Raw genomic sequence first — 12,679 nt, 5'->3', positions numbered from 1 at the left:
CTAAATAACAAAGTGTTCGTCTGGGACGTTACACCTCTTATTCAACAGTGCAGCTTTTATTAGCACTTTATACTTTTTACGTTTCTAAAAACCTATGTAGTCGTTGCTCAATAATAATGTCACCACTTTCTTTATGAAGTCTTAGAGATTTAAAAAGTTAAGGTAGTGAAATATGAAGTTGGAAAATCTGTTTTCCTCTAGACATTAGGGGTAAGTCATGGTGTCAGAGGTTTCTTGTTTATTGATCTACTTTTCAAAATTGGTCATTTTTATATTTACACTTTCAACTTTAATTTATTCAGCTGATCATCTAGTGGCCAGAATAAATGCAATAGGTTATCTGAAGAATACGTTCATCTGAATAATATATTACCACCCTTAATAAAATACTGTATGATAAAATGAATGCAAAGGGCACATTTTAACCTAAAATCTAATTTAGAGAGAATTTTTTCTCTTCTTAGACATCATTCTGTTATACCTATATGGATTCTTTAATTGTTTAAGGTATTCAAATTAATAGCATAAAAAGTAATTCTTTATTTGTGAATGGTCTGTACACATGTCCACCATCCAATGCATCCACAAGAGATAAGGAACTTCTTTTCTTTCCCAGCTCTTGGGCTGGAGTTCCTGGGAAGGTACAGTCTTTCCAGTGGGGACACCCCACAGAAAGCCAAGCTTTCCCTCACTGCCTCCACTGTTACTTGATGCCCTCTGAGCCCTACTATTGTCCCTGCAACCATGATCACACCCTAAAATCACCCATTGCTTTCTCTGCCCCAATGCTGTCTGCTCTAGAACACTTTCCACAGCAAATGTACTCCCCTATAAGCATAACACATTTTCTGAACAGTTCCTTCAACTTTTCTTCTTACCTAAAGCCTGGCTCTCACTTAAAATTACAGGGTCTCTGACTGCCTACAAACTTATACATGGATAATATACAAAATGCACAGGAAGAATGATACCAAGATGCATAATATATATTCTCAATAAGTAAGAATGGTATTAGCATCTCATGCAGAAGTTAGGGTGTTTGGGTATGACCCACACATGACACAATGCTTGGCCCACAGTGGGTAGTTACTGAATATTTGCTGAATGAATGAATGAATGAATGAATGAAAGCCTTTAGGTTTATTACACAAAACTAATTACCTAAAGCAACGCAGATAGAGATGATAAGGTAGATAGAGAGGAAGAGCGAGGAAACTGTATATAAAAAAGGTGATGCGGGTACACAGATCTGCTTACCATGTAAAGGCTTTCATTGAAATACAGCCCCACATCAAAAAAGTTTCTATCATGCCTGATTGGATGTGTTCTCATCTTCAGTGGTTCTGTGTCCTGCCACTGCAAGATACAGTCCCCCAGTTGACCAAGCAGGGAAACTTTCAGGAAATAAGAGCCTTGGGGAACCTTGTCTTTGATGCCCCTTAAGCATTTTATCTGTATTTGAAGAGACTGAGGTGACTGAGACTGCTCAATCTCAATAAAAGACTGAGATATTGAATTACGTAGGAATCGGGTAAAACCACACAATTAGCAACAATGCACCTCTCAGGGGGAGAAGAAAAGAGTAGACAATTATTTGTACTCAACCTGTAATTGTCAGGTATTAGTAATGATAACAGATGAAGACACACACTATATAATTAGAGGGTCAAAAGGCAGGCCTGCCGATTATGCGATTATGTGAGGGAAAGTTTAGCAAATTTTTAAGCATGGTATGTTAATGATCTGTGACATCAAAAACCATTCATCTATTATAGGATAGAACTAACAGGAAACCAACCCTTCTAGAAACCACACAGCGTGCCTTTTAAGATAACTGGGATGGGCGAACATGAGCTTCACACTCCGATTTGAAAGGTGACAGCCTTTACCTGCAACGCTAATCACAGACCATAATACCCCATTGATGAGTGAAGTGCAAAACAGGTCAGATTAACATCTCACCTTGTTGAATGGTTTTACAGTTTAACCAGGATGACAACCTGCTCCACAAGCTTCGAATAAGAGTCAAAAAATAAGGGGGTGAGGGTCAGCAGTTGTAAATGCTTTACTCTAAAATTTAGCACAAACCACTTGTATCCAAAGGACATGACCCAGGAATATTTTACAGGACAACTGAATTGCATTATTTGCCTAGACATGACGGAAACAGGCCGCTTCATTTTTAATAAGTGCTGCAATGTTTAGACAAATTGATAAGATTTATTAATGGACTAATGTGTCAGATTAAACAAAAATTAACCTGGAATTATAAACAACTCAAATGTCATTGCATTGTGTTTTCTATACTAACAAGTTCCTAATGGTTTCTTAATAATTTGTCCTCAAAGAATTCTCTATTATGTTGCATTTGAAGCAAAAACATTTTTCTTTTGGGAGGGAGGTTACTCTCTCAGCCGATGGGGTTATTAGAACGAACAGCTAATCTGGAGCCAACGGTAATAATTTTTTAATCTTGCCTAGACTTTATTTTGTGAGAGATAATATATATTTCCATATAGACAGTATACTTCTGGAATGAAACCACAGTTAAATAAATAGCAAAAGTGGTTAAACTCCTTTTGTTTTTTCATACAAGTCATAACTAATCGGAATAACAATTATTTTCAGTTTAATTGGAAAACCTTAATTAACAATAAAAACTTAACCTTAATATTTTGGTTTCCAAAAAAAATATTTTTAAAAATTAACACCATGTGAATAAATAAGACAATCTTTTTAAACCTCAAGGCAGGATTACTGGTGCAGACAGACTGAGTTATTAAACACATCCTAAATTAAATGCCTCTATGAATTTTATACTGAAATATATTGTGATAGTTTTGCATGCCAAATGTGACATTTTGTATTTTAGATTCATCGTCTGTAGTAATTTTGGAAATGTCATACAAACAAAGATTTTGTCGTTTACCAATGGAATTACTATGCATGGCTGCTTAGCCATCTCCTTGCTGGCTCTCGTGGTTGTTTCAAGTCAGCAAGCCATAAAAAATCTTTATCTCTCTGAAACACAGCAATTTGGAAGATAATCGAATGGTGACTGGGGGGCAGAAGTGCCAGTCTGAGGAATTATGCCACAGTCTCTCTTGCATTTACAACCTTCCTCAAAGCGAGTGTCAGACAAGTAGGAAAAGGAGACAGAAGATTCATCACATCTCAAGTCTTGTCTCATTTGCATGGTTGCAGGCTTGTCTCATTGTCTAGCACTGGCTGAGCCTGGCATGGTGGTCATCCCGTCTGGAGGAATTCCAAAGGCTGCACAGTTGCAGTGTTTAGCCATTCTGCAGTAACATGGAAATTTGCCGCAAAAACATAGTGTAAGATCTGCTAAAAATCTGTTTCTCTAACTAGTCTTACAGGAGGAAAAGCACAAGCAAAGAGGGTCAATATGATTGATCTCAGCATTTAACATTTTGCATCACAAAAAAAGTAAGTCACAGAGAGTCTCACCTTCCAGCAAGGTCCTCTTGTTCCCTTTGATTCATTATTGCTTCTGTGAAGTTACCAAGTTTGGCTACTGTATCTTCTTTACAAACATTCAGCTCTGCCTTTGGTGGTTTACTTTGAGCTCTAGAGTAGTTTTAAAAAGGGGGAAGAAGAAAGAAAGAGAAATTGGCAATAGGATATAACGGAAAGGTTTGCCTTTGGAACTACACGCAGTAGGATATTTTCCTTAAATAAAATTTATCAGATTCAATGGGAAATAGACACACACCACATTACAGATGCTGCACTTTATTGAAATCGGGGAAGGGAGTAGCTTTTGAAACGTGGTCCCCCCAAAACGTAAGCTATGGTTCGTCTAACAATTAAAATGGCACTTGTTTCAGAAATTACCAGAAGGTAACATATTCTGTAAGACTTTTGCCACCTGATTTTCTACCCCCTCCCCCTACAATCTCATATGTTATTAGAGAAACTTTGGATAAAATCATTTAAATACCTAAAGAGATGATATGACACAAGCTCCTTTTTTTTTTTTTTTTTTAATGCAATGGCCAGAGGTCAAGATCTATTTGGTTTTTTTGTTTGTTTGTTTTTGTTTTGTTTTATGCAATGGCCAGAGATCAAAATCTATTCCTACCCTCAAAATGCTCCTCAGGCAATTTTCCTCCTATTAACATTTACCGACTATTGGAGGCTCTTCTTTATGGACTTTTCTTCCTTTTTTTTTCTTTTCAACTACGGGAGTCATGACAGCATTAGCCTGATTTCCCAAATTCATTTGAATTAAGAAGGATCTTGTATTTCCCTTCTCCTGACTTAAGCTTAATTCCATCAGCAGAGCCATCTGTGAGGATGACTGTACTCCCTCCAGAGGAAAGGCCTTTTTTGGATCTCTCTGCTGATTTAGTTTCCTGTGATAGAAATGATTTCCTTAATTTAGTTAGAGCTACATTGACACAAGGGTTCATTAGACACCCATTTGCCGGCAATTCAATTTCAAATTAAATACACTTTGTTGTAAATTTTATTATTTTTAAACTACTGTATCTATTGTCTTTAATGACCCTATTATACAGTTATGAAGGTAAAGAGATTTGATTAGTAAGCATCAAACATTTTCAGTTAACCACAGTGAGATGGTTTCCTCAGTTTCTTTCTTTGTTCCTTTGTCAAGAATTGTAATGCACTCATGAAATAGCCTAAAAACTTAACAGAAATAATTAGGCAGTAAGTTCATGAAAATAATCCTAAAACAAAAAAACCAACATCCCCAGTTGCAATCTGGTTCTTCTCTATAATTAAAGGTTTTCTAAAAACGCATTCCTCAGTTAAAAGGGAGCACAGTGCATATCAAAAGGTCAATATACAAGCTTTGATATGATACCAGGTACTTAGAGATGTCTAGAGATTTGCATTCCCTTTGAGCAGCCACATCAGAGATCAGAAGCCAGATCAGCCACTAGCTCACTTTTGAATTAGGTCCTAGGGCATAGTTCTATTCTTTTTTCCCCATTTTAGAGAGCATTTAGAGATTTATGGTTATATACGTATAGGTATATGTTTGTACATTATATATAAAAAATTAATTATATAAAAAGAATGTCCCACCCCTGACTGCCATGGAAAAAGGTACCCCATAGTCCACAGCCCAGAGACAAGCAGCAGTAAAATAGTGTGGTCTCTTCTTCATAGCTGAGTAGCTAGACACAGTATTATTATTATTATTATGTAAAATGTAATCTGCATTTTCTACTTTGTATACTATCAGCATTTTTTTTTAACTAGCATAATTTTTTGTGATTACCTGGCATTTAATTCGAAGGTCCTACTATAATTTATTGAAATCATCCCCTACTGTTGGATATTTAAGTTAGTCCATTTTTTTCTCCAAGTTAGCTTGTAATTAACTTTCTCATATATAAAGTCTTGTAGGCTCCCTGGTCCTTTTCCTGGCATAACATCCTATCATTAGAACTGTTGAACATGGGAAGCATGCTATCCTATGCCTCCTTGACCTTCACCTCAAGAACTGACACGACACCTTAGCAATACGTAATCCTCTGCATGGCCCATTCTCTCAGGCAGAGTAGATTTTACAGAGCAACAGGCCTCCTTACCACTGATACCCAATTTGCAATGCTAGTAGAATTAGAAATTAAGGAGCATGGCAATGAATAAACAACACTGATACATAGCAAGGTTTCTCAATCTCAGCACTGATATTTTCAACTTGAAAACTGATATCTTCAACCTGATAATTCTTTGTGGGGGAGTTGTCTGTGCATTCTAGGATGTTTAGCACCATCCCTGCCTTCTACCCACAAGCCAGTAGCAGCCCCCTCCCCAGTAGTGACAATCAAACATTTCTCCAGATACTTTCCAATGTCCCCTAGGGGCAAAACTGATCCCAGTTGGGAACCATTGGTATACAGAATTAGTGAGTATTTATTGAGTGCTTAGTATGCTCAAGGTACTCTATTAGATGTATTTTATATTTATTTACTCATTTGATCCTCAAAATTACCCAACAGCATATTACTATTCTGTTTCAGATGATGAGAACCTGATGCTGAGGAAGGTTGAGTATCTTTTTCAAGATCTTATAGCCATAATGGGTAATGTGCAAGAGTCAAACTGAGATTACCTAACTTGAGAACCCCTCTTAACCTGCCCCTACTTCTACTGTATCTCCTAAACTGGAATGGAGGAGAATAATTGCCATATCTGTGTTGGTTTGTATGTATTGTATTCCCCAGAAAAAGCCATGTTCTTTGATGCAGTCTTGTGGGGCAGACATACTGGTGTTTATTAGGTTGGAATGTTTGAATTAGGTTGTTTCCATGGAGATGTGCTCCACCCAACTGTGGGTGATAACTCTGGTTGGATGGTTTCCATGGAGGTGTAGCCCCGCCCACTCAGCATGGGCCTTGATTAGTTTACTAGAGCACTGTGTAAGCTCAGACAGAAGGAGCAAGCTTGCTACAGCCAAGAGGGACACTTGGAGAATGCACAGAAGCTGACAGAGGAGCTGAAGCTGAGACAGACATTTTGAAGATGGCCGTTGGAAGCTGATGCAGACATTTTGGAGAACGCCATGTTGAAACCAACCTAGGAGCAAGCAGATGCCAGCCATTTTCCTTCCCTGCTAACAGAGGTTTTCTGGACACCATTGGCCATCCTCCAGTGAAGGTACCCGATTGTCGATGTGTTACCTTGGATACTTCATGGCCTTAAGACTGTAACTGTGTAACCAAATAAACCCCCTTTTATCCAATCCATTTCTGGTGTTTTGCATTCCGGCAGCATTAGCAAACCAGAACAACATCCAAACCTTAGAAGTTCTTACACTGGACCAAGAGTTCAGATATTTTCTGAAAGAAAAAACTATGGCTTCCAGTTTTACTATCATTACTATAATATGCTACCCCCAAACCATCATGTGGATCAAAAGGCACAAGTAAATCCAGGATGAAATGGGGTCATGTTTCCCACAAACCTGACCCTTAGAGTGAATCAAACTATGACATGTCTGTCACCCACAACTGGCTCATATTTAATCTATAGCAAAGCAAACAAAAAATAAAATACATTAAATCTAGCATTAAGGAACATACTTCCCAAATGTTTTGTAAGAATTTAAACTGGACATAGGAATGCATTGGTTGAGTCCTTCCTCTTCAAATTTTAAATACTGCATGAAAGAAAATAGAAAATGAGATAAAGTCAATTCAAAATACACTGGAAACATCCATGTAAAGGTTAGGTTTTCTAAAACCAGGATATTCTGACTCTCAAAGGTTAAGGTTCCAGGAGACAAATAAGATCATGAGAATTATAGCTTAGCAGCCATCTTATTATGGTTTTGTTAATTTTTTTTTCAGGGAGATAGAGATGATAGTAAAGAACATAACATAACCAAAGGAGGGAGATGCTCAGGGGACATAAATGCAGCTTTCTCTCTCTATTTCTTTATATATCTCCATTTCTGCTCCCCCTCCCCACAAACACACTTGTGCATACACACACACACACCACATAATGGCATAGTTTTAGAAAATGTGAATGCATATATGGCTGAATGTATAGAATGCTAGAGATGTTAATAATTGTGTTCATCTACTTTCTCTTCAAAGCTAACAAATTCGAAGTGTAAAAGGAAAGACATAATTACTCTAGGACAGCATGCATAGCCCATGACTATTAACGATGCACACTGGACTCCATTAATAATAATCCTGCACATGTTCTGAAAGGGTCCCAAATAGGCAAAAATCACTACACTCAGTGAAAGTAAAACATGCAAAAGAGAGAGAAGCTGCAGTCTTTAATAACCTCATCTCAGAAATGAAACAACAGTCAACCCTGGTACAACACACAAGTGGACAAGTACATGAGCAACGGGAGGTGGGGATCATGAGTCTGTAGCAATCATCTAATCCAGGCAGGCAAATGTTGGGAAGTCCTTAAGTCTCAAGGTCTGGGAGTCATTCTCCATGGGTCTTGGCTCTGCTCTCTGGATATTTGGTTCCACCTTCTGAGTCATCCTTCTTCATGGAAGGTAGCACGTTTGCAGCTGAGTAATAGCCGCAACCTGCTTTCTGCCAGTAGAATTCGGGATTCCAAAGGCCTCTGCATTTTGTACTCTCTGCCCCTTTCAGTTGAAGGAGATGATTTTTCCTTAGAAAATGTTGTGGGTCTTCGGTGACTCTTACTGGAATCCAGTCCATTAACCAAAAGCCAAACCCCCAAATCTCTTCAAGATACAGCCACCCTCCTCTTCTTTGGGCTTCAGTGATGGGAAGAGAGAGAATGACTTTAAGCTTCCTAGGAGTTCTGTTTGATTAAGACATCCCTTGAATCTCTTTAGAGTGCCTCCTATCTGACTGAATGGGATTCTAAGGCCTCACCCTTTATCTTTCTGAAGTCTTCACAAAAGACTTGACAGTCACTCTCAGCATCATCTTTGGACCATGTTTTCCCGGAATTTGTTCTTTGCTCAGGAGCCATTTCTTAATATTTGCATTGTTTGCCATCTTAGGAGACTGGGAATGTTCAAAACCTTCAAGTCCTAACTCTTTTTGTTTAATAGTACTTCCTTTAGTTTGTCTCTCTCTTCTTACATGTTACAATAAGCAACAAGAAGATACCAGTTACCACTTAAAATTACCAGATTGGAAATCTCCTTATCTAGATTGCTCAGTTCATTAGGTACTCTTATGGGTTGAATTGTGTCCCCAAAAGAGGTATGTTGAAGTCCTAATCCCCAGGACCTCAGAATGTGACCCTATTTGAAATAGGGTCACTGGAGATAGAATTAGGCAAGTTAAAACAAGATCATATCAGAGTAAGCTGGGCCCTTAATCTGACTAGGTTCTCATTAGAAGGGGAGAGGAGAGAGAGAGAGAGAGAAGACAGCCATGTGACGACAGTCAGACACTGAGCTATGCCACCAGCCAAGGAACACCAAGGACTGCCACCATCACCAGCAGCCAGGAAAAAGGCATAGAATGTGTATTCCTTACGACTCAAATGGATCATGTTCCTAGGGAAACCCTGAATTCAGACCTCTGGCTTCCAGAACTGTGAGTCAATAAATTTCTGTTGTTCCAAGCTGTTCAGTTTATGGTACTTTGGTGCCTCCAGAAACTAAACAGGTCCATTTTCTACTTTCCACATAAGTACAGGCGATAGTCTTGCTAAATTCTCTAAATAGCAAGGGTTTTCCTTCTTCCTTCAGTTTCCAGTTAGATTTTCCTTACATTCTGCAAGTCCTTACCCCAAAGACTTGTAAAAGACCATGAGATTTCTAGTAACAGCTTCTTCAAAGCACCTCAGGATTTCACTCACCCTCTCCTCAAAGTCCACAGCAGTTCCAATGCCACTCCCACATTTTAAGTTTTGTTACAGCAACACTCCAATGCCAGGAATGCTATGAAAACTACCACATACTGGTTGTCCTAAGCAACAGGAATTTATTGTCTCACAGTTGGGGAGGCTGGAGGTACAAAATCAAGGACTTTTACAGGCCATGTTTTCTCCCAGAGTCTGTAGTGTTGAGGAGCTGGCTTGCTGCCATCCTTGGGGTTCCTTGGCTTGCATCTCTGCCTCTATCACATGGCAATCTCGCTCTGACTTCTACTTCCATGTCCAATTTTCTTTGCTTTCAGTGAATCCAATCACATGGATTAAGGACCACCCTGATTCCATCTGGTCTCATCTAAATAAGATTTTTGAAAATCCTATTCACAAATGAGTCCACATCTTAAATAATCATAATATCTTCAAAGCTGTTATTTGCAAATGGGTTGAGACCCACAAGAAAGCCGATCAAGACTCATACCTGTCTTTGGAGTGGGACGTGATTCAATCCTTAACAGAAACCCAAAAGCAGTTTGGCTGAGTTGTTCTAGCTCAGGGTCTCTCAGGAGTCTGCTGTCTCTCAGTTGAGCCTGCAGGAATCTAGGTGTTTGTTGACAGGCCTCCATTTCTTGCTGGCTGTTGGCTGGAGGCTTTAGTTCCTCATCATGTGGGCCTCTCCATAAGCTGCTAACACAGTAGTTTGGTTCCACCAGAGTGTGAGGTGCAAGAGTTCAAACAGGAAGGCTCCACACACATCCATAAAAAAGGTATTGGACATTCAAAAGACTGTGAAATGCTGGTATAGAGAAGGAAATTTGCTAGGGTCCTATGTCAACCATAGATGTCATGTTATATATTGTGCATTGCTTGGCTAAATAAATAAAATTCTGCCAGCAAGTTATTTAGTTTGGTGTTTGGGATGAACAATAGAGCCTGACCCAATACGACAGATATTCCCATGTATATCACAGACTAATTCAAGTGAGATTGTACAATAGCAATGCTGGCTTATATATTTTGGGTACTTATACCATATTAAGCACCATCTTCATTCAGTCTCTCATTCTACAAATACTTATTGTGGGTCTGTTTTAGGCCAATCACCATGCTAAACAAGGAATATAGAGGTATACAAAAAATATCTGACATTATGAAGTCTTCTTTCTGGTGGGTATGATAAATAAAACAAATAAAGTTGAGAAATAAATAAAACAAATGGCAAATATGATAAGTACAATGAAGGAAACAATCCAAGGGATAATATAGAGAATAATTTGAGGGGCAAGGTTGTGAGAGACAGTGGTCAGGGAAGATAGTGACATTTTAAATGAGAGGAAGAGAACATGTTAGCCATGCAGAGAGTAGGGATACTGATTCTTCCAGATAGGTGGAGAGTTGCATGTGCAAGGGCCCTGACATAGAACAGTTTTGCATATTAAGAAACTAAAAGAAAACCAACCAGTGTGGCTGAAGTGCAACTATGGAGGGGAAAGTGCTGGGAAATGGAGATGGAAACAGGCAGGAGCCAAGTCTTGCTGGACCTGCAGGCCACGTTAATGAATCTGCATATTATGTTAAATGCAATTGGGAAGCCAGCGAAAGGTTTTAAGCATAGGAGTAACATTGTCTGATTTAAATATAACAGCAGGTAAAATTTTGAAAATGTTAAATGAATGTGTTTTTTCATTCCTCTCGCTAATAAATCATATTTCTCAGCAAACGTCAACAATTATATCTTCAGATAACTGGAGCAGGGAAGTGTCTCCTCAATGAAGCAGGCATTTTAGAAAGTCAGGATAATTGTACTATTAACTCACACCAATACAAGGTATTAATAATAGGTGGTATATAGGAATCCTCTTTTTAATGCATGATGGTTCTGTAAAGTCACAACTTCTCTAATAAAAAAAAATTATAAGACATGGTAATGAGAGGAAGGCAGGGACAGCCTTCTTCTGTTTCCATTGGATTGGGAGATAAAGAAAGAGATATAAGTTAAGGGAAGCAAGCAGTCAAATGTCCATGCATCATAGCTTCCTCCCAACCCAACCCTTCCTCTCCAAAGACTTGGAGAGAAACTCCTGGAGGAGTTGTGGAAGAAGTGTGAGATAGTTTGAAGAGACTGCCCAAAACAGAGGGTTATGTCAAGCTTCCAAGTAAAACAGAAGAGACCAAGTTTCATAATGCCCCATGCACCAAGACAGCAAGGTTGTGAAGTTACTGAGCTAGAGTAAGGTTAGTTTTGTGTTGTGATTAGCCATAGGGAAAGCTCAAGTTTAAGTGCCTGTATTAGCCAGAGTATCAGTAGAAACAGAGGCACACAAACCTAGATGATTTGAGAAGGAAGATTTATTTACAAAGGTATTATTATAGTGCTGTGGGTTTCAGGGTACTAAAAGGCAGGCTGTTTCTACTCCTGTGCTTGAAGGGATGAGGCAAGAGAATGATCTTCTTTTCTTTTATTTTTATTTAGGAAGAAGAGAAGTTTGAAGAGTCATCCATCTGGAGTATGACAGTGGCCCTGGGTGGAGGGATTCAGCCAGCTCAACACCACCTTATCCTACTGGGAGGCAGGAACTTTAACCTGACCTCTCTCTTCCCTCCTTTTTAATCCTTGGCAAGAGTCTCCATTGAAGCCAAAGGGAAAAGGAGCCATATTGATGGAAGCCTTATGTGGCAGAGTGCTAGGCAGAGAAGGGTGGAGAGTGGGTCTAGAAGGACAAAACCAAGATAACTGACAGAGTGCCCCATACTCTCACTTAGTTCCTCCATGAGTGAAATCTCTCCAGAAATCTCCAACCCCAGTGGAGGAATTCAGAAATTATCTGAGGATCACTAAGTAAGCTCACCAAGGAGCAATAGTTCATGTAGGGCAAGCTGTAGGGTGAATCATTTGGCTAAGCCATAAAGTTTTGCTGACAGATTGGATAAGAAAAAGAAAGGGGAAATAAAGAACAAAAGAGGAATTTGAAGTTTCTGGCTTAAGTAACTTGGTGGACTTGGTATCATTTACCGGGTCATGAAAGATGGGGTAGATTATGGAACAGGGTTGTGAGAAGTAAAATTTAAGCTTCCATTTTGGATGTGTTAAAGGTGAGGTGTTTTTGAGATACCCAAATGGAAATGCTAAGAAGAAGTAAGGTACATGGGTCTGTTGGTAGGAGAAAAGATCAGGGCTCTGGCTGTCATCAACAGGAAGATGGAACTTAGGTGATGGGAATTAATGAAGACACCTGAGAGATGCTTATAAGCATTTTTGTATGCACTATATTGTTTAATTCATAAATGGCTCCATGGTGTGAGTACTATTGTCATACCTATTTTAAAGATGGATAAATTGAGGCTTATAGAATTT

At 38.8% G+C, this 12,679-nt stretch overlaps 1 protein-coding gene across 1 annotated transcript in view; it reads right to left on the bottom strand.

Moving 5' to 3' along the window:
• The window catches only part of OFCC1 (orofacial cleft 1 candidate 1), a 332,335-nt gene that overhangs the window by 251,547 nt on the left and 68,109 nt on the right, over positions 1–12,679 (bottom strand). The window contains 1 exon segment of the mRNA XM_037844751.1: positions 1,258–1,503. Within this exon segment, the coding sequence (XP_037700679.1) occupies positions 1,258–1,503 (246 nt within the window).

This window comes from Choloepus didactylus, chromosome 7, assembly GCF_015220235.1.
Source record: "Choloepus didactylus isolate mChoDid1 chromosome 7, mChoDid1.pri, whole genome shotgun sequence".
NCBI classification, from domain to species: Eukaryota; Metazoa; Chordata; class Mammalia; order Pilosa; family Megalonychidae; genus Choloepus; species Choloepus didactylus.
Note: the sequence above shows the minus strand (reverse complement) of the source record. Positions and strands in the feature narration are given on the sequence as shown.